Below are 23,730 nucleotides of genomic sequence, written 5' to 3' on the forward strand. Positions count from 1 at the left end.
AGATAGATGCCACTTTAATTGGCATAAAATCCTCAGTTTAAAAAATAAAATGAATGTACAAACTCAGGCTAACCGAAATAACAGTAGTGCAACATTTCCCAAGACAATAAAACAATCCTCAGGGCCCTGTGAAACTCAATACACCGCATGAACCACACTACATACAGTACACAAACCTCACACGTTCTCTTAAATCACTCCAACAATGGAGCGAACAGATGTCAGCAGTTCTCTGATGTTAAGTGCACCTGTGATAAAAATCCACGGGACAACATTTTGTAACATTTATTTTTCCCCTGAAGCCTACTTAGTTTCTTCCACCTCTACTGGCTTTGCATAACCATTTTGACACTCAGACTTTTTTTTTTTTTTTTTGCTACTGTACCTTTAAGATATGTTTATTAAAAAAAGAAGAAAAAAAAAAGAGACTATGTTATGATTGGCTAACTTCCAACATGCCAACTGTAGCCCATATCAATTTTGGCAAAGTTGCAGATTTCTAAATAGTTGTTGATATGCAAACATGGACAATCACAAGTTAGATCGGCTCATGATTCAGTTCTGAAGATAATGAGAGTGAGGAAAAAAATAAAACCAATAAAATGAAACAAAACAATTGAATTAAATTAAAATTAAAATATGACAGTGGGGAGAGGTTGCAAAAGAGGATTGCAAGAGAGGAGGTTGCAAGAGAGTCTTTTTAGAGGTAGACAAATTGTTAAACTACTTAATACTTGTGTAATTAAAAAGTAAAATCAAATCCTTAGATTTCTAAAGAGCAAGTAAATTCCTGTTTCTAAGATATATCCCCATTTAAACCAATGAGCGAACCCCCAAAGGTCTTCACTGACGCCCATCCAATGGTTATGTACGTCCGCATCTCGAAATCCTTCCCAATGCACATCACATCGCATCCACGCACAAACAGAACATGCTCACCCACAGTCCATTCAGCTCGGTGACAAATCAGAGTACATCCACCAGCTATTCAACACAGCGGCTGAAAAATGCGAGGCCATTCAAATGTCATTCAGTGCGAGAAGACTCGGTCATTTACATATCTACAGCTCTTTATATAAAGATGCCCATCTAGGCCCTGTGAGCTTTGCTTTTCCCCCTCAGGATCCATCCAGTGTCATCAAAAACATGGTGGGTTTCCTCTAATGGCTCTGCTACAACAAAATGAGATAAAGCGACTACACAAGGTCGATGTAGAAAAATGTCAAACGTGTTTTATTCAGACAGAAGGTTATGGAAGTATGAGAGGTGCAATCTGAAGGACAAAAGAGGAGTTCACAAAGTGAGAGGACAGAAAGGCCAGGCTTTCTTTAGAAGTGTGAGAGAGAAATAAAAATGGAAATAGTAAACCCACCGAACAAAAACAGATAAAACACTTACCTTAGAATAAAATGACTACAGTGCACTTCTTTTAGAAGCGTGACTACACACACACAAACTAATCTAAAAGACAAGGTCTGGCCTTTGTTTATTTATTTTCACTTTGTTAACTTTATTTTTGCAAATTTTAATATTCACATTAGTGCGCGCATACTATCAACAAACTCCATCTTTTCACTGCTGAGGAAACAGAAGCTGTATCTGAAGTGGCATTAGATGTATTTTCACAGACTGTTAAATGAAGCCGAGATGCCATAAATGAATTTACACCACAAAATTTCAAATGCATAAATAATTTTATAAGATTAATGTTATAAATATTTTTGAACATACAAGTTAAAAATTTTGGGGAAAATGCAATACTTTTAAATAGGAAACCAAACCACCAGTAATGACGGTAAATGACTGTTTTAATGAGTGAGTCATTAGTCATTCATTCAAACGGCTGATTTATTCAAAAACGAGGCAAGTGATTACTATCTTTATGAATGGGTTACTGAATCATTGACTCACTTGATTACTGCGAATTTCGCCGAAAAGCGACTAGTTTGCAGGTATGCCAAAGGCATAGGGGTCATTGCCGCCGTCTTTGTGTGTGTAGCACTGTGCGGACCAGACACACACATCCACAGGGGGCTAGACCCTTAACGACATGCAGACAGCCTCATGCCTGGTGAGCAGCCAAAGGACAAGCATACACAACTGCCTCCACTGTGACCACAAAACAAAAATATTTCAGACGCCTGAACAGATTTGCACTGCCTGTATTTGGTACACTGCCAAACTACTTCATGTTCCAAAAGCACCAAAAATTAAGTTATTTTTGTAATACTATGTCTGGAGTGTTTTTCATAGACTCCTTTTGCAATTATGGTCCCAATGCTCCGCCAAAACAAAACTTAGGGCTACATCTGGATTGGTAATAAAAACTCCAGGCCTCAACAATAACGATATTTGTTTTTTTTGCTTGCAAGTCAGACCAGTAGTTACTTTCCCTGACATCTTTTTCATAGCCAACCCACAACAGAAAATATACAATCTGGCAGCTATAAGTTCATAAACGCACTTTTTCTGGAAAATGATAGACACATGATGCAAAACATTACTTATTGGTTTGTGGTTAACACGTTCTACTGATGACTATGACCTACTAAATCAACTAAAAATGTCAAAAACAAAATTACCACTACTTTAGCTAAAAATAAAATGAAAATGGAAAATATAAAAATAAAAACTTAAATAAAGTCTGATTCCTGTGCTGTCCATCTCGATCTAGTCTGCAATCTGATCACAGCATCCGAGAGAAATAAAACAATCTGTTTGGATTTCTTCCATCTTTGTATGCAGGAACTAAGCGAGGGGAGGGTGAAAAGAGAGGGAAATTGTGCTAGCGGGCTGATGAAAGAAAGAGGTGGAGCTGGACTGATTTTCAATATCCCCAACTCAACTCAGACGTTAAAACTGAGTGCATTCTGCTTGTACGTATACAAAACCTCATAGCGACACGCACTCATAAGGATGCTAATCTTTACCTGATCTCCTAGGACTTGCCGGAATATCTGCAGAGCAACAAACACACTTCACACAACGTGACCCCCCTCCTTCCCCCCAACTTCTCTGTGTAAATAGCTCTTAATGAGGCACTGTGGGACTGGAATTCTCGTCGCACAGACCCTAGTCCCCTGATTCTGCTAAGACACCTACCTGCCTGTTCACCAGATGGGCTATAGAGTGATCGTGGGCAGAATCCTGGGACATCATGTACTGTGTAAAATACAAAATGTGTTAAAATAACTTTACCACCCGAGTCAAATGCTTTAGTCATTGTGAAAAATAGTCAAAGATGGTATTCTTAAAATTAACTGAAACAGAAACAAGGTTTCCAGACACAGATTAAGCACAGTCCTAGAATAAATTTTAGCACAAATTATGATTTTAGCAAGAAAATCTATCATAATAAGTGTCGCACTTTAGCTGCGTGTGGGAAACCAATTGTCAAGTGTAATTTATAAAACTAGGAGCCTTAAAGTTGCTTGAGTCTAAACATTAAACAATCCCACAAGTCAAGTTATGCACACACAAAAATAATTCCAATGGATGTTGATGGTTTTTCCAACATTTTCCCTCTAAACCATGTGCCAAATAGGGGTGTGCGATATGACGATTTTTGATCGTGGTCGATAAAAATGACTGAACGATCTGCTTTTGAAGAAATATCGTAGTATTGTGCTACAGTGCACATTCTATCAGCTGCAGTTCTGGCGCCTCCGTCTCAATATACTGTACAATGCCACATACATTCAGTGTTAACTCAGCGGTAGTGTTACACTCACAGGACACTGCACTTATTCGCAGTCACAAAAGTACATAATTTGCATGTGCTTTAAAGCCTGGCCGGTTAAACATTTCATTTGCGAGCTGTTCTGACGTGCGCTTTTTCTGAGCGCATACACCCGAAGCGCGCGCACTAAAAAAAGCCTGTCAAACAGCACCTGATTTCTGAACCAAGTTATCTTTTGCGCTAATATGGTCAAAACACACAAGGTTTACATATAATAATTCATTACATTTATATAGCGCTTTTCTAGGCACTCAAAGCGCTTTACATTGTTAGGGGGTATCTCCTCATCCACCACCAGTGTGCAGCATCCACCTGGATGATGCGACGGCAGCCATAGTGCGCCAGAATTCACCTCCACCTTATTGGTGGAGAGGAGACAGAGTGATGAAGCCAATCAGTAGATATGGGGATTGTTAGGAGGCCATGATATAGACTCAGTTGGTTATGTCTAAAATGAAAGCAAACAGTTGAGAGAGAAACGGATGCGTGCCTGTATATTAGATGCGTGCAGGGACAGGGACAGTATTAAACATGCAGCCGACTGTCATTAAAGGGATAGTTCACCCTAAAATTTTATTTCTGTCATTATTTACTCACATGTTGTCCCAAACCTGTATTAATTTCTTTCTTGTGCGGAACACAAAAGAAGATATTTTGAAGAATGTGGGTAACCAAACAGTTGCTGGTCCACACTGAATTTGATAGTAGGTAAAAAATACTATCGTAGTGATACTATCACTCACTACTCTTGACTGAAAAACTTTAATACAGTTGCTTTAATAAGAATCAGTCTATATAGTGTTTTATTTTTATATTTGTTCATTACATTTCTTGAACGCTCCTGCTAAATACACCTATTGTACCTGAAAATAAAGCACTGTTTGTTTTATTTGTATATTATGTGTAGTTGTAATGTGTATCTTCGTTCTTATTTTTTAATAACAAAGATAAAATAATGACAAAGATTTTTATCTTCACCCACTTTGGCCTAAATATCTGCCATTCTTTTTTTTTTGTTACCTTGAAAGGCTTTCTTTATAATAGGGAAATTAGTTTGGCTGTACTGCTCAGACACCTTGCAAAATAGTAAAACCAACATGACAAAGAATCATGATAAAGTCGTGAATCGTGATATGATATTTTTTCCATATCGCCCACCTCTAGTGCCAAATGATAGAAATCCATGGAAAAATGACAGCCACATAACCACAACAGATCTAAACAAAGCATCACGCAAAATGCTCGCTTAATCACATAGACTTTTTATTTTTAGATTTGTGTCAACCACCTACCAAATATGAAACATTTTGGCCTAGGGACGTTCACAAGAGAGGCCTTCTAAATGACTGCGGTGACCTTTTATTGACCACAGAGCATTGATAAGATTGTTTTATCCCAGAGGGTTGAAGTTTAATTAAAAAATCTGAAGCATCACTTCCTCTCCTTGGTGCTACAATGTTCCCTAGAGGAAAACAGAACTAGCTCAGTCACCATGAGTCATTATGTTCAGTAAGTACCCATCTTTCACTTCCTAAAACTTGCTGAAGTTTAATCATATTCGCAGAATCAATAACAGCAGAGTCAAAATTCAATTAATTGCCTTTCTAAAGGGCAAAAACAGTTTTTGGGACAGGGAATGACTAAGCAGCCATATCAAAAGGTTATTTTGCTACACGCTTTAATTTAGCTACTTTAATGATGGTTTACCCGACTACTAATTAGCTCAATTTCAGCACTGTTAAACATTCAAAAAACTCATGATGATTGACAGTGACAATCATAGCAACATTTCAGTGTCCTACGGGTTTTAACAAGAAACAAGGCAGAAAATACTTTGACCCCAGTTGGTCCAAAGACATAGCCTAGCTACTTAATGACTGTTTATCAGACTACTAATTAGCTTATTTTAACACTGCTGTAACAAAAAACAAAAAAACAAACAAAAAAAACCCCATAGCAACATTTCAGTCCTCCACCAGTGTAAACAAGAAACAAATTTGCTAACAGTTTAAACCCTTTGGCTATTTTTGGACTAACATTTGCACCCAGAGATGCAGCTTTGACTTGGCTACTTAATGATTGTTTATCAGACTACTAATTAACTTGGTTAATTTCAAAAACCTCTTAACGGTTGACAGTGATAACCATGCAAATTAAGTGTCCTGCAGGTTTAATACTGCTAATGCTAATTGTTAACCCTTTTGGCGCTAGCTATTTTTAAACCAAACTAATATTAGTACAGCGTTGAACATACAGATTTCATATCTGGTTACCACTACCCAAATGTTTATAGTGAAGACCTGATAACTGCATTGCATAACTGTAGTGCACTGGTGGCTTTTCTCCCTCAACCATCACAAGGTCCTTAAAGGACACAGTTGAGAATTTGTGCACTTCACTGATTCCCACCTAGGTCATTTTCCTCTCTGCTTAGATTAAGGCTGAGACATGGCTTCCATTTCCAGAGAGAGTAGATGGATTTTCCAGCACTGTGACAGACAGTTCAGCTTTGGGAATCACAGACAGTGGTATTGGCAGTGATTTGGAGAAGGATGGATTAATGGGCATGTAGCAATAAGGGGGAAAAGCATCTCCCCTACTCTTTCTCCCTTGCCCCACCTCCAAGAATCTACAGCCTGCCAAGAGCTCTTCACAACACAATGCAGCAAATAAAGTCCAGAGGCTAAGAAAGGCCTGCTGAGGGCTTTTTCCCCTTCTTTTTTTCCTGCAAGCACACAGCTTTTGTGCTCTGATCCAGGGGGAGGGCACAACGGCAGCTCCTTGGCATTGTAAATCTGTTCCTGGGCATTGATGGACGTCGCTGTGCTGGAACGTTCCCGCACAGCAGCTCGATCTCTGTAGATTCGGCACAATTGCCTCTCCTCCCTGTGAGGTTGGGCCCTTCATTTCCTTTCATTAAAGCCCCCGGTTGAAAACGTTAATAAAGGCAGTGTCTAATTACAGAAGCACAACTCCACAGCTCTATAGAAAATCATCAGGCTAATGCCAGTTTCTCCCATTCTCTTTTTGCTTTGAGCTTGATTGATTTTTCTGGAGAGCTGGATTGGTTTTGTTCTTGCTCTCTCTGTAATGGTGAATGCAGAAACTCTGGAGGTGGGTGGAAGGACCAAGTCCTTCCTGACAAACTCTGAATCACTTGTGTATTTGGCAACTGCGATGATGGATGCTGGCCAAACTGTCTGCGACTGGGGACTTGTGAAACCAATTTGTACATGATGACATGCAGATGCCTTTTGTAGAGGCTCTGATTAAAATGGAAAAAAAAGACTTGGGGCATAAGAATGTTTGCCTAGTTGGATGCTTTGCTTTTCTCTATTTTCTAAACTGTGAAGCTGAGGCTACACTGCTCTACTTCCTGGCTATTGCCTCGCTTGCTGTTTATTTTAAGTGAAGGTCCCTTTTAAACAAATTCTGCTGACTTGGCTTTTCTTTCCCGCTGACAAGATTCACTGGATAAATGGGGCCCCAGATGAGGTGTTGCTCACAGCAGCTGCCCAACAGACATCCAACTAGCATGTGTCCAGGACCATATATTTTCGTCTTGTATCTCTCAGGGTCACAAGCAATGCTGCCCAAGATACAGTCGACGAAGCACCTACAATAACCATAGTGCAACTCACTCGTGTGCTCGTTGTATTCGGCGAGCAAGCCTGCTCAAAAAGGGACATTTAAAAGGTAGAGAAGGAAAAAAGGTGAAAGGAAAACCTGTAGCAGTTCTGGCAACTTTATTAGAAGAGCGAGTGTTGAACTTCAGCTCTCCTCTCATGTCTCCCATAATGAAGTTCTCCAGGTCACCACGTACTCTCCCCAGGAGTGCATAGTGCCATAATTAAGGTTCTCTCCTCCAATCCCAGACACAGCAGAGGTTCGGGTCCTTTCCCAGGTGCGCTGACTTTCCCAGTGGAATGTGATGGGTGGGTGTCAATGCTTTTGCTGAATAACGCCCTTGAGGCAAAACCCAGTCCTGGCCCTTCAGTTCACAGAGGACACTCAGACGCTGAAAGAAATGTAGCCCACCATATTTCCCCGAGAGGGTAAGAGCCACCTCAGAGGCACTGCATTCTGCCGAGTAAGTTGACCTGAGTGTGATCTGATCCCCTCTTGCAGTCGTGCATGATTTACGGCTGTGCCCAGAGCACTAGAGGTACTGAAAAAGTCGTAAAGTCTACCATCTGCAATCAGAAAGCGACTTACCGGGTAACTAATGGCAGAAATTAGCATAGTATAAAGTCACCTTGATTAAGTAGGGGTGTTTGCTGCTATCTTTCCAGTCCTTTTTTCATACGGATCTCCGCCTATATATTAACTGTACCATCATTTATTGAACAATGGACTGCTGTGATTTATGTAATGCAAAAGAAGTGCAACTTAGTAACATTTACAAAGCACATTTTTAGCACTAGGTGTTTAGAACTGATTTGAACTGATTCTATAGGAGCATCAAGCTACTGACACCTTCAACAAGCTGGATGATTGACACAGCACAAATCACTACCGCAGTTATGATAAGGACAAGTAGGCCCTGTCAGTCATTGCCAGACAGGAGACCACAGCAGTCACAGGAGTCAGATGTCTGAAAGCAACATGTTTACAGCTGCTACAAAAACCAGAGCATCATATTAAGACAAAACAGAAAGACAATTTGAAAGCCTTAACATTTTTTACCGCACAGCAAAAATTGCAGGAGCAGCCACTGTCAAAATGGCTGACAGGAGCATATTACAGAATCCTTTCAGTCCCAAAAAAAGTTTTCCATTTCTGCCTCAGTTGCTTGGTGACTATAGAGCGTTATCTAAGTGACATGAGACATTCCTTTAGAGAAGTGAGAAGATACTTCTAATTCACTGAATCTGTCATTTTACTCTTGAGAATAACGTAACACGAAAAATCAGTAAAGCACACTGTTAAATAAGATTTACTCTAGTGGTGAATTGAAAACAGTGGTGAAAATTTAATGACGCTCTATGCAAAACTTCACACAATATGGCAAACAGGCCTGGATGTGTGAAAAAAATGAGATCTCACAGAAAGCTCTCACACACAAACCTTTAAAGAAAGTTTTTGAACAATTCTGCACTAAACAATGACAGAACCACACGGGAAAGCCTTATAACTCTACAAGAGTTTAAAAACAAAACAAAAAAAACGTTTTGTTAAATGTAGAGCAACTAATGAATATTTTTATAATTGAATAATTGGTGATTATTTCTTAGATTTAACGGACAAAATTTCAAAAATTCTGTTGTTTTATTGAATCTATGTAAATGTATGAAGGTAGGATAAACACACACATGTAAAAACAAAAATGTCCAAAAAACCATACAATATTTTTAATTTTTTTAATAGATCAGTCATTGCAACAACCCCCAAAAATAAGTAAGGTAAATAAGTACCCTTACAAAGAACTACTTTTTTTTTGTACTGGTAAGCATGTTTTTTCATTAAAGGGGTCATATGATGCTGCTAAAAAGAACATTATAAAAGTGATCCAAGACAAATGGTGAGTGTCAGACTCTTCCTGATCTCTTCATCTAACAGAATGAGAAATAAAGGTCAAAGTGGTGACGAAAGAAATTTCTTTTTATTTCTGGCCGAGACAGACGTCTGGTACATGACCTTATCATGTGCTTTTCCTCAAAGAATTAGTGTCATATCTAAAGACTGAATCAGTTCAGGTTTTTTTTTTGGATCTCTGCAACAAAAAGGTTAATCCAAGAGGCAATTATCTTTATTGGGCTTGGCCATCCATTAGCGTGCACAAAATCAATTAAATCAATAGCCTGTTTTCAGCTCCATCAACAAGCTTCTAATAGAGTCAACCGTACGAGAGACTTGCATTGAAAGGGTTTCAGTAGCTAGACCGGTCTTGGCTAATGACATTTACTTAAATACTAAAGAGAGGGTGGGGAGCTCTTCTGCAGCGGATGGTTAAAGTTTAAGGAGGAGAGCTACACAATAAAAGACATCTGGATCCTGAGCACTTAGGATATAAAGCTTGATACTCTACATTAGAAGCAACTGAATAATAAATGTTTGGATGCTGATTCTTCTTCAGTAATCAGAAGGAAAACCTCAGATCATCATCCAGATACCAGAATGAATTCAAACAGGGTCCACGGTTTTGTGACACTGAAAGCAAAAGAGAGGCCACATGTGTGGATGAAAGACAGAGTGGACATGCTCGACAAAATTGCAAGAAAAAAAAAAAAGAATAAAACACAGGTGCTGAATAATTCATTCTGTATTGCTGCCTAGGTTCCACATGAATGCCCACAGCAACTTATGCTCTAGTCCGAAAGCACCAGGGAACCAAATGTCTGGAGTACATCAGAAAACCAGAGGGGAACATGGGGAACAGAGAGACGGTGCACCAAAAAAAATTGTGTTGGGTAACCATATAAACCACTTAAAGTGGCAAACACTCTCCAAGTCAGCCCACACACAAGCTAGAGAAAGCTAGAAGCCCTGACCACAAATACCTCAGCATTTGTTTCCGATGAGGACGGGAAGGAATACAAGGATGCATAAAAGCTAAGTAAACAATTACAGTATTCAAGGGTTATGCCAGTTCAGTCTCAATGGTGGAGGAGATGTTTATGTGCTAAAAGCATCCTATAAGAAATGTGTCAAAGTCTGACGCCCAGCCATGATTAATTGATTGATCAAATTTTTCTCCCCGTCTTGTAGAAGAACCTATGCTCTGGAGGTAAAATTCTTGTTTTGGTGCGAGTCAATTGCCATAAAGTCATGCCCAATATCGTGTCAGTGCTACAGTGGCAACTACTTTAAATACTATGGCTGTGCAATTAATCGCATGCGATTGTCATGCGCATCTCGTCAGTAAAGCCGGTTCCGTGATTGGTAGTAAATCTCCATCACCTGCTTTCAGATGGAGCGGCATTTTATACACAGAGCCGTAGTTCACTTACAAGCTAGGCAATATCGCATTCATAATCGCAGATGAATCGCATTTGATTATGAACGCTATATTGCCTAATTGTCAGTGAACTACGGCTCTGTGTAGTAAATGCCGCTCCATCTGAAAGCAGGTGATGGAGATTTACTACTAATCACGGAACCGGCTTTACTGACGAGATGCGCATGACAATCACATGCGATTAATTGCACAGCCCTATTAAAAACGCAGTCTTGTTCTCGCTTTTCTGTGGGGAAACATTTCAATGGCTGCACCCATCATCACTGCAAAGCGCAAGAGAAAGGGGGAAGAACAGAGATGCAACATGCGGCAGATTTTCAGCAAAGGCTCTCTTTTTTTCTTTGACGCGGTGAATGATGCTCACCCAGACACAGAGCAAAGAAGATGCAGGTTAAAAATAAGTCATCGAATAAAAAAAACCTTACGCGTCCCCTCCATCACATAGCAGATGAAACGATCCCGAAGAGCCCCATCACACAGCTCACCCAGAGCTTATGTTAAACAGCCCTTTTTCTTTGAGGCAGCCAACGACAAAGAAAGTCACAGATCAAATTCTGCCTGACGGGAAGCTGAAGGGAGCGCTGGACTAAATAAGGTTACACATTAGGAGTTTGGGAACCTGGAAGAGACAAACAAGCAGCTACTTCGCAATACCTGTGAACATGTGAGATTTCCTGGTTTGACATTGCTGTTTGTCTTGGACAACAAATACGAACAAGCACATTCTCAGTTGCACAGAGATGTTGTGCCACAAGCTCAAACCTCGGTTTCAAAATATTTGCAGATAGTTATGATGGTAATAGCACAGTTCTGATAGCATTTAGCCCATGATGAATTGCAAAACCAACCTATATTATACTTATTAGTGACCTTGCCCTCATACCTGTAGTGAAAAATAATCACAGAGGAACAATAATCTGGACTGGAGATTACTCCTCTTTTCAGACAAGATAGTCAAGGTCAGGCTGACCAAACCATACATAATTTCTGGATCACCAAATGGCTGGCCTTATAGCATACCCGATACATTATCCTTTTTGGCTATAAATTTTAATGTACTGAAGCTGTATTACAAATAAATGCTTTGGGACAAATGACCTCTGATTTTAGACAAGATAGGCCTTGAGATAACTCAGATTTGTGTATATTTTAAAATTCAAATGATATTTGCCCGCAAAAAAAGGCAATTATAAGTGAACATAGAAATACCATTATGTCTCAGTTTCCTTTTCAGGAAACCACTATGCGAGTGCTAGAAATGAACTCGGTTAATATAGGCTGGGTTCCAAAAATAAAAAGAGAGAGAGAGAATGACAAGAAAATTAAGACTAAAGCAGACCAAAGAGATAAATATTTAAAAATGTGTAATATCATTCTTGTAATTCTACCCACGTGCGATCATTTTAAAGCCTTACAGAAAATCATATTTCTTTCTATATGATTTCAAGTATGGGTAAATGATCTCTTATGGTGTTTGTGTGTTAAATGTACTCAGAAAGAGACATGAACAAAATGGATAATTACATCGCTAATCACAATAATTTGTATGACAATTAATCAGCAGTCACAATTTTATCACGTCAGCCCTAGAACAAGTAAACAATCCATTTGCACATCTGAAAGACATGTTCCTGGAAAAAGCTTAATGTCAAACCCTGCGTAGGTCTAAAAGTTCCTCAAATTAAAGTTCTGATTCATTTTTAAAAAGAACTACTTTGCAATCCTTGACATCAAATTATTTATAGAACATGAAAAATGTTTAGAATTAAAGGTTACAACCAATGACACACAAAAAAACAAGATCCTCCAATGTCATCTAAGTGAAAATCGATTATCACAAAGCACTTCTAGGCCCTTTCATCTTTTTTTTTTTTTTTTTCATTTTCAAGTCTGGAACTAGCATCAGAGTGGGGAAGTCAAAGCTGAACTTTACCCTACATTCTCTATAAACATTCATACATGTCTTATCTTACGAGACCTTGGAGTAAGTAATAATTAAACCATTACTTCCAGTGCAAGGAAAAACAGACTGCATCAATAAAGGTGTTAACCAAAGCTTGTCGACACTACGCTAGGGTGTTATGGGTGGTTTTTAGCATATTACATTGTGGTTGCTAGGGTGTTGATTAATGGCCCAGGTTAAAAAGAATCATTTCCTCTGTCAAAATATATCCATGAGATTTTTACAGTTTTATCATCCATTACTAGATAAAAATCTTATAGTGGTTACTTAGAAAAGTAACAGGCACATCTGTCCTGTCATACAGTGGGAGTCAATGGGGTCCAAAACAAGCATTCTTTGTCCAGGGTTACCCTACCTTTCAATATTTTTTAAAAAGAATTTAATACTTTTATTCAGCAAGAACTTTCAACTTTAATAACAATAATAAGAAAATCTTTAAGCATCAAATCAGTATTCACTGTATTTTTGATCAAATAAATCCAGCCTTGGTGAACATTAAGATACTAAAAAAAAAAAAAAACGTATCAACCCCAAACTTTTGAATAGTAATTTACATAAACATCCCTTAAACATCCCTTTACGGTGTTCAAGAAACAGTAAAAATTATGCTTGCCACTATCACACCCTACAAATCTAGCAAATCAAAGTACATTTCTTACATTAGACTTCATTCTCAGCTTGGCCAGATGCCGTCTGCACCCACCTCTTTTCTACAACAGCGACAGCTCAGGCACTGAACCATGAAGTATCATGGAAGCCCACAAACAAGAGTCGCCAGCGTCTCTGTGCGGCCTTTTGTTTGATGCCTTCCAGAATTCAAAAGCTATGGCAGAAATCAGGCTTGTCTCACTGTTGTGAATCTGAGTTCTGAGGGGGAAAAACATGGGAAGTCTGAAGGGGGGAGGGGGAAGTTGTTTCAGAGCTTTTGGCAGAGGAAGGGGGTTCCTGTGGGGGATGAGAAGGGGCCGTGGTGTCAACAAGGCACAGGCTGCAAAATAATCTAAGCAAACTTTCGCACAAAGGAGCCCCTCAGCGCCCGGGGGCAAGAGAGCCGTTTCACTGGAGAGGTAGTCAAATCAAACCATAAAACGGTTTGGGCGCGAGCCATTAGATCAGCTAGCACTTAAACAAAACGCTCTTTCTATAGCAGCCCCCCACTGTCCTATACAGTCTCCCAGTAGACTTGCATGTATGACACACACAAAGAAAAATGTCTACAAAGAATTTAAGCAAATCCTCTTCAAATTCCTCAGAACGGAGCTGACCATCAATGAAAAATGTTTGTTTTCGTTTCTCGCGGTAATGAAACGGCCGAACAGTGAGAGCTTTGTTTCAAAAGGGCCAACATTTAGTGTGATGGAGTCCATGATACGACTCTAATAAAAGGCAACAAGTCTTGCGAATTACCCTGAAGCTGTAAAAAGTCCCTAACCTTCTGGGAGAGGGCTGGCTTTTTGATGACCCAGGGCAAAAGAGGGCCAATCCTGTAGTCTCTTTAAAATTTAAAAGCAGATTTCAGTCGGGCTACAACAATATTTCATGTTTCAGCTGAAATGGTGACACACAAAGTGTATTTAATCCTAAAGATCAATTATGCTTTATCTCTTATATACTTCGATGAAGACTGGACTACACAAAAATCTACTGTACCTCTATTATAATTGCGCATGTAAACATACTTTCTAACAGACCAAGTCTTTAGGTACAAACGTATGAACTTGAAGGGATCAAACGTTCCTCACAGCAGTGCAAAAACACACCTTAAGAAACATCTTAAACACACAAACGTATGACAACACACCCTGCAGTACGATAATAGGCCTGGATCTCCAGCTTCCTTCATGCTTTCATCTACAACAGTGCGCAAAAGAAAGACGAGTACTTGCTCCAGAGAATAAACAAACCTCACACAATGCCTTAATATCATCTGTATCATCTCTGAGAGTCAATCCAGCACTAAAAGTCAGCATTGAAGAGAAATCCATTCAGCGTAAATGTATTTACAGTCAAGAAGTCATTCTTAACATTGTTATATGATCTGACATCTTTTCAAAATCATCTGCGACTAAAACTGCTAAGAAAAAAAAAATCATTGCTATGGCTATACAGCATTTAACAGCACTAAACGACACCTGTGTCTCCAAGCATCTGATTACTGTAGACATGTTTTCATACGTCCCAAAATGAGTGCGAAGCTGAATCTGGCAAGTCTGGTATTGAGGAAGGCTGGATTGCTTCTTTTAGCACGTAATTAGCATGCAAACTGCTGTGTTAGGCTGTGAGGCTGATCTACAGATGGCAAAAACCACAGCGGTGGTGCAGACTTTCTCCCTTGAGAGCTGGATTAAAAGTAGGGCTGAACGATTAATTGCATTTGCGATAATATCGCGATATGAAAAAACGCGATTTTTCAATTGCAGAGGCTACGATTACACGGTCACGTGACACACGAGAGTAAAGAGGTGTGTTCGACTTGAAGATCAGATCGGTGTATGACATTAAAGTACGGCGAGCGAGAGAAAGCATAAGGAGACGTCCGCGCTCTCTTATAGCTCTCGCAGTACTTTGATGACACACACCCATCGGTCTAAGCAGCGCTACTTCAAGTCATCAGCAGAAAAAGAAAATAAATAAAACAGTAAACAGCCAAAAGACGTAACTTAGAATGGGAGATGGATCGGTTTGTGAAAGCGAAGAGAAAAGCCATAGATGAAGTCGCACAGACCCAGGCAGGTGCTGGTCATTCAAAAGCTAAATGCAGAAAATATGACGAGGCATATCTTGATCTCGGCTTCACTCACCGTGTCTATACCGGACGCTACATTTGTCGCGTCGCGCCGCAATAGGCCTGGCCTACAGAAAAGAACATTTATGTTTAATCTATCTAATATTGTGTTGGTCACACTATACAATGATTTATAGCTTGTCTTTGGTGAATAATACAGAACATAAAGAGCTTTAAAAAATAATTGCATATTAAATCGCAAACGCAATATTGGTAAAAAAAATCGCAATTAGATTATTTTCCAAAATCGTTCAGCCCTAATTAAAAGGCCACGGCTAATACTCGTGGCTAATGGTCAAAGGGGAGACCAGCACCCTCAGGGCCTATCATCCACCACCTCAGCACTGACGTCACAATTTCAGCTGCCACACGAGCAGACAAATGTCTCAAGACTTAAAAAAAAATAAATAAATAAATAACTCCTATGTGAGTGAAACCATTGGCTAGTCCTTTATTGTACACTATCATTTAAAGGTTGATGAAATAAAGAAATTAATACTTTTATTCAGCAATGATGCAATAAATTAATCAAAAGTGACAGTAAAGACATTTATAAATAATGTTATAAAATATTTTAAGCAATAAATAAACAATGTTCTTTTGCACTTTCTATTTATCAAAGAATCCTGAAAAAATGCATTATGGTTTCCTCAAAAATATTAATACCACTGATAATATAAAATGTTTCTTGAGCACCAAATCAGTTAAAGACTGGAGCAATAGCAGCAGAAAATTCAGCTTTGCCATCAAAAGAATAAATTCAATTATAAAATATATTCATATAGAAAACAGTTATTTTAAATTGTAATAATATATCACAATTTTACTATTTATTTATGATGAAATAAATGCAGCCTTGGTTGAGCATTAGAGACTTCTTTAAAAAAAAGTTTCAATCTTTTCATCATTTTTGAACAAAAATGCATAATGCTTGACTTTGGAAGAAATTTTACGGAGTTGGTGGGGAAGTGTTTATGAACACTTTACATTCTTTTAGAAAGTGAGACGTAAATATGCACCTCAAAAAGACATACCTTTTCCAGAGATCCCACTCAACTGTCAACCAATCAATGGTCTGCTCCGCAAATTTCTTTGAGAAGATGTGTGATCTTGGCAGGGCATGGAGAGGAAATTAAAGATGCTTTTCCAATTCTAAATCCCACTTATTAATTCATACTCTTCAAGAGCTCATTGACAGGCTTTGGATAAAAATAATCTTTTTGCGTCTTGTTTTCTCAATTACTGCCAGTTCTATGGCTATGGCTTGTACTAGCTTTTAACATGCAGAATTTAACTTCAAAGCATGCTAGTTTTTTCCCCAGAGTCAGTTGTAGTTACCCTTAGTAATAATAATAATTGACTTTCACCAGTTTAGACTGCAACAGCCGTTTCCAAATCCGCCTGGTGGTCTTTTTCTGTGGCCTAAGGGAGTGTTCCTGTGGTAATCCCACTGAAAGTGGGTCAATGAGTCGGGGGACGGAGCTCCCAGACAGGGATGGACAAAACGGGGGGGTGGTCACAAACATGCACAAGAAACCTGGGGCAATATCTAGGCCTCAACCTGGTCAACATAAAAAATGTACTTACAGCAAATATCTTCAAAGCTCGTCTAGGACACATTTTTAAACTATACACAGACACACACATATTACCTCCTCGCTTTAACATGCAATTTATCCGATGCTGTGATCAGATAAATCCAGCCCAAGCACATTATGCACAGAAATATATAATCAACCAACAGTAATTAAGCAGAACTCTATTTGGGCTAATTAACTCACATTAGCATTTGTCACACAAGCTCGGGCCACTACTTTATCTGACTGAGGTAAGATCATGAAAAATTCATGATTTAATAATGTGACAACAGAAACAGTGGGAAAGAGCAGAGAGGAGTGCCTCATATCAAAGAAATTAAACTACAGTATTCACTACAGACCTTTCAAGACATTAATGCAATTTCATCCTATTTATGTATAAATACAAGTATAACACTGACATTCACTGCACATGCACCAGCACAAAGCCATCCCTCTACTAGAGGTGGGGAAACTAGTTTGTTTTCTTTTTTTCCAATGTGTTCTTGGAATGATTAAAGCCTATGTCTGTGGGCAGGAATAAGAGATGTTAAATTTGGTCCTTGCAGTGTCCTTGAGTAGCCTGGTGAGCAAAAGGCTCACAGAACAGTTAATAAAGTCTGAAAAATCTGGTTAGGTATTAACGAAGGATAAAACACCGAGTTATTACAGATACCGTGAGGGGAAAAAATGTTGACATTGCAAATATTACCCTTCTATATCTATGCAGTGACTCATTTTCCAGGAAACTATATTTATACAATTTAATAGGACCAAACAAAAAAAGTTTTAGACTATGACAGAGTCTTATACCAGACTGAATATCATTTGCAGCAGGGGGATTTTAAATCATTTCCTTCATCTGTATCAGATCAATGTGACGACTTCCACAAATCACATTGAAGCAGATTGGATTTCCTCCACTCTTACAGCTGGGGCAGTGACCAGCGCTGTGCTTTGTGACACAGTACTGAATGAATCTATTGTTTAATAACGCTTGGCACTGCTGAGTTATTCCAGCTTGGTAAATTCCAAACCGTGGCATGGAGGAATTTCGATCTCAAGGCCAAGTCTCAGCAACTAGTCTGGCAGGCTCACTGTCAGACCACCGGTCCCTGAAGCCATTCAGATGCAAGTCATTAAAAAAAGCTGGAAAATCATGCAGTCGTAAAGATAAATCTGCAAAAAAAAAAAGCTCAAATCCTTTTGGGTAATTAATATGGAAACAGAAGTATAATCTAAGTAACCTGAGATTGCCAAAGAAACGTTGTCAAATGGTGAACAACAACCTACCAAACAGAAAAAAAAAAAAACATTTTTTGCAGACCCTTGTCAGCCAGGTCATTTTTGCATGGCTCAGCTCGCTCATGTTTCAAACAGCTGTTCTGTCTTACACACACGCACACATACTTACACCCCAATTAACAGCACCACATCCTGCTGAGAAGCACCTCAGCAGCATCATGGGAGGGAGAAACATGCCAAAAATATCTGCACACCGACCAACATTAGTGCCATGACTAACCAGGAGTGGGCTAGAGCGGGAGGAAGAGCGCCGACTACCTCTAGGCGCTGAGTCTGAAATCCCATTAATGAGCACTCAGGCTGTTTTGAAGTGACATGCGCCAGGTAATTACTCTCACAATGTACAGTGAAATTATCAGTGAATTCTAACGGACTGTGATTCAGGGTGCTTGACTATGTAATCCATTCCCTTTTAGAAAATGGGCAACAGATCAGGGAAGTAAAAAGTGGATTATTGATTAACTTCTATCCGTTTAATCAGAAATCAAGCTTGTATAAAGACCGGCAAGGCTAACAGCTAGCGTGACGGATCTACTTGTGAGCGTGTTAACATTTCAGGACAAAAAAAAAAAGATTCCATTTACGGTTTATTTACACTGGGTCAGCTTTCTAATTATGCAAGGTCATATGCCCGTTCTCTCTGTTGAGAGAGCATTATATTTCGAGCATATGAGATGTGTCCGAACATATCTATGATTAGGGTGAAATTCCCATGGTGGATGTGTTTTAAAATCAGTGCAATTGAGTTAGGATATAAAAACAGAAAGGATTACAGCTTGCTACTGTACCTGGGAATGTCTCCGTCATGTCAATGGCTTTCTAAAGCAATAAAAGTGTTTCGTAATCTGGTGTAAAAACACATACTCAGGGAGCCCTGCTGGTCTCTATGGCACATGAAGCACCGCTTCAAAAATATTCAAGATGACACAACTCACTGAAACAGCTCGCATAAAAATGGCACATTGCTGGGTAAATTGGACGGCGTGACGCATTACTAAACATCTTTGAAGTGGTTTATATTACAGTGTCCAACTCATATTCTGTGTTATTATAATCACAACAGCAAGAAAGTGTAATTATGAAACTCCACAAAACGATTAAACATCAAGTAGTACTTAGTATTTATGTAATTAGACTGTAAACATAAACAAAGTAAACTGTGACCCATTTGCAACGTAAAGACAACTGAATACAACTTTCCCAGACTAAACTTTACCATGGAAACCACAGTTTCTTAAAATATCACAGGTTTTTTTCATTGCGCTTTACCTTGTGAGAACGTTCTTCTAACTAAAACCTCAGGTTAAGGCCACGTATAACTTAAGCAAGGTTTCACATTTGTAATTTTGAAACCGGTTTCACACCGCATTTAACCCTGGTTACGAATCCCAGTCCCGCCAAATTATGGTGCCAAAAGAGTGTGAGGCGATGCGGTACTAGAATGTCACATTGAGTTGTTTAGCAACAGACAACCAATGAAGTGCCTCAGGATTTACCTAATTAGATATTCATGCCCTTTGTAAAGTTGCAGACACTTTTGCGCGCTGAAGGATAACGTTAAAAATGACGATGATTTTTTTTTATAATTTAACATGTTATTAGAAACTGAGAGCAATAACATTAGTTGGATGAATAGCCTACAGCACGCGATTCTCACACCGTATAGCCTTATTCATCTAGTCAATGTTACTGACATACTCAAAAAGTTAAAAAAAAAAAAAAAGAGCAAATTTCTGTCATTGACAGCTGTGGTTAATAAGTTGTAGTGTGGAAGGCTATTTGTGAAAATTACAGTCAGAAAAGACTACAATGCGATCAGATGAGAAAAACAGAAGTTTGAAAACTCACTTGTCATACTCGGCGTTGTCCTTGTCACATCGCGCGTCCTTGTGTTTCTGCCAGTCTTTGCCATGTTTGCAGGTGGTGAGGAGAACAACATCCTCCGCGTTATGAACATGATATAAGGCATTCCTCGTGTCCGAGCCGATGCCGGTCAAATAGCGTTTCCCCTTAAATACCAACATATACTTTCTAAAAGGTGGAATGGTGTTGTATTTCAAGTACCCCCTGTCCCCACCGGTTCTTGGGTGCTCCTTGGAGAACAAGGGGATGGATACGTCAAAGTTGGGTCTGAAGTTCTCGGTGCTGATGCTCGCTTTGGCCAGCATGGCCTGACCGATGTCAACGCCCAAGTCTTCCGTGTAGTCGGGCCACGTGCCGGAATACAAATTAAATATGAGGTGATTTCTACCATTGTTCCACAGAGGCAAGCTCTGCACCTTGGTTTTAAGATTGTGCACGTACTGTGGCGATAACTGGTCTCGGTCAAGAGTGTCCAAGCTCAGGACGAACAGACACGCTTGACCAGGGTCAGAAGTGTAAAACCTAGAGCCCTCGATGGTGGATAAAATGTTCTGGTAACTTTCCGAGATCTTCTCGCCCTTCTGCTGCGGGTACACGTACACTTTGAATCCGTTCCTCTGACATAAGGAGAAATCGAAGCATGATTGCATGCGGCACTTTTTGCCCTTGTAAACGCTCGAGTTAACGTCTCTCTTCTGCCTGGGCGATATGTGCACGTTATATTCCTCCGTGTCCGAATGGTCCCACGGGCTGAAGTGTTGTAAGGGATCCGAGAAGTGTGGCCACGGCTGCTCGGGACGACTATATCCATGCCGGCTCCTGGACCCCGTGGCCGCCGGACCCGGGACCCCTCCTCCAAAGTAAAAGAGCAGAACCAGAAAGGCGCCAGTCAAGAGCGAGATCAGATATCGTTTTTTGGCCTGCATGTGTCCTGAAGGCCAGATCGCGATGTTTGCAAATAAATCTCAAGCGGCTGGAAGTTTGTCTCTCAACACCACCTCCTCCAGCTATAGTACTGCTCTGCCATCTTCCAGCCTGCGAGGATTTACAACTCACGTCTTCCCTCTTCAGATTCCGATCACCGAACAGCAAGCGATTGATCCAGCGCATGTGGGCGATTTTACATCGGGTTCCTCGCTCTCCCTCGTCTGTCTAGTAGCAACATTTCACAGGGCAGCCGTAACAGTAACCGTACCTGTTAAGATCATCATAAACACACAATCAGGTATGCTTACTCGCGGACTTAGTTTCCCCCCGGTGGAGTAATGAAAATGCAACCTTTGTTGACAAGACACGCGCTAGATAAATGCGTCGCACGGTCCGACTCGCACCGGAGAGTTGCGGCGGCACTGACTCATGGAGTTTGTCTTTGGAGAGCAGCGGGTCCCACTGGAAAGGATGGAAAGTCGTTAATAATACACCGACCGAGGTTTATCGCCGATGCTGTGGCGTTTCCGAACCGCACGTCCAGACTTAACTAAAGCCCACCGCTCGCAGAGTAACTCCATTCACCTCCGAAACAATAATATAAAGGGGCAGTTCACCGGAACGACGGTAACCTTACGAATCCCTGCATTTCTGTTATCCCTGCGCTCTCCGTGGACCTTCACACACGCAAGAAGTAGATTTCTTCTTCATCAGGACACCGGCTCTGGAAAGCGGCGTTTCCCTTTTTGGCGAAAACACGAGGACAGTGAGCGAGTTTCACGGGATGTTTCCTTAACAAATAAAATCAACTGAGTTCCTTGATCCGTGAGCCCAATCACCTATTGCTCAGTTGTTCCGATTGTTACTCTGTTACATTCCAATCCCGACACGACGCCAGTGTGCGTGACGTCCCATCATGGTGCATCGTGCGTTTTCATTGGACAGAAGAACCGGATGGGGCGGGGCGGGGCATCGACAGCACCCATTCATTCCCAGTGCCGAGCATCTCCCTGAATGTGGATGGACTTCTAACCACTCTGACCACTGCACATTAAAAATTGACAAACTTTTTAATGTAGATGTTTTCTTTTAACTCAGCTTTCACTGAATAATTTTGCTATATAATAACATTCTTACGTCAGAGCAAGATTCGTTCTTCTGAACATAGATAGACACTTATTTAAATTGCATTGAAACAAAAATGTAAATTATATTGAAGGGCGGTGGGAGGTGTGGGATTATTTTTCCTTATATTTTTCTCTAGTTTCCCTCTTCCTATAATAATAATAATAATAATAATAATAATAATACTTTTTAATTTATTATTTTTTATATTTGTATTAATTGGTCATTGATTACTGTTATTATAATGGTGATGATGTTATTAGAGTAAATAAAAGCTGGCATGACAATATTGCTAAAGTGTATATAGTACTTTAAACAGACAATAGAGCAAATCTATAGCGATTTAAAGAAAGTAAAATTAATGGGAACATTAAAAATGGGGCAGGTAGATAAATAAATAAAACAGAATGCAGGCAGAACAGGGGAAATTACATTTACATTTATTCATTTAGCAGACGCTTTTATCCAAAGCGACTTACAAATTAATTTATATTAATATGCTATGTATAAATATAAAGTATTACCAAAGGGAGATCAACTATTATGGTAATAAATGATAATAACTTTTTGTGCCTGTTGATATGATGGTGTTGTACTTTCCACTGTCCCCGGCAATGTGTTTTTAACAGTTTGGATATCTTGGAAAATCGTTTGATATTGTATAAAGCCCTATTATAATGACTTAGTTATGATAATTAATTATTAAAAAATAACTATTAATCATCGATCCCTGACAGATTGCCCCTTTTTGTAACTATCGCTATTGCTGAACAAATGATTTATTTGTTGTTTACTTAACCAATAATTGAAAGAAGAGAGCTGGATTACCCAAGGGATTTGCTTTTGTATCTAACAGAAGATAAGAAGCCAAGCTCTATAGCACTTCCTCTTCCCAAAGCCTCTCCCAGCTTGTGATAAAAAGCCCCAAATTTGGGCCGCTGTAAACAAATACCCGTGTCTGGATGGGGTAAGCCTTGAGTTCAGAGTTCTAAGCCCTGGGAAAGACAAAACACCCTTTGAGAGTCCTCTACCCTCCACTGTTCCAAGATCTGATAAAGCTGCTTGAGATGACGTAACACACTGCATTCCCTGAGTATTCTGGGTAGGGCCGGGCACAGTGATATGGAGACACTACACAGGTGAATGTTGTAAGACCACAAAAGGAACACCTAATAAAAGGGATATGGAACGCAAATCCAAATACATAACGAAGCCAACATCAACTGTACTGAAAGATTAATGCCTTTCTAAGAGGATAGCTATAAATCATGTGAGTGAAAAAAAATCAATAACTCAGATTGTGCTGGGAAATGTTTCTTAGCCCACAGAACATTGAGAACATAGAAAAATGAACACATACAACTTTCTCTTTTTTACAATTAAAAAATAGTTTTCTAAAGACATATTTCACAATGTCTGAAATTTGGAATTAATGTAATTAAATACATTTTAATATAACAGAATATGCAATTGTCTTGTAAAATGTAA

At 39.5% G+C, this 23,730-nt stretch overlaps 1 protein-coding gene across 2 annotated transcripts in view; it reads right to left on the reverse strand.

Moving 5' to 3' along the window:
- Positions 1–22,174, reverse strand: part of ext1b (exostosin glycosyltransferase 1b) — a 76,612-nt gene extending 54,438 nt beyond the window's left edge. The window contains exons 1-2 of one of the 2 annotated variants that reach the window (XM_016509879.1): positions 21,469–22,174; positions 20,176–21,385 (exon numbers count right to left, since the gene is read on the reverse strand). In XM_016509879.1, the coding sequence (XP_016365365.1) occupies positions 20,176–21,116 (941 nt within the window). In that variant the 5' untranslated portion in view covers positions 21,117–21,385; positions 21,469–22,174. Of the gene's footprint in view, positions 1–20,175 lie in introns of both variants that reach the window. The other variant, XM_016509878.1, reaches the window with a different exon arrangement.
- Positions 22,175–23,730: the final 1,556 nt, after the last annotated feature.

The sequence above is a fragment of the Sinocyclocheilus rhinocerous genome, unplaced genomic scaffold, assembly GCF_001515625.1.
Source record: "Sinocyclocheilus rhinocerous isolate Xijiao unplaced genomic scaffold, SAMN03320098_v1.1 scaffold53, whole genome shotgun sequence".
Lineage (NCBI taxonomy): Eukaryota > Metazoa > Chordata > Actinopteri > Cypriniformes > Cyprinidae > Sinocyclocheilus > Sinocyclocheilus rhinocerous.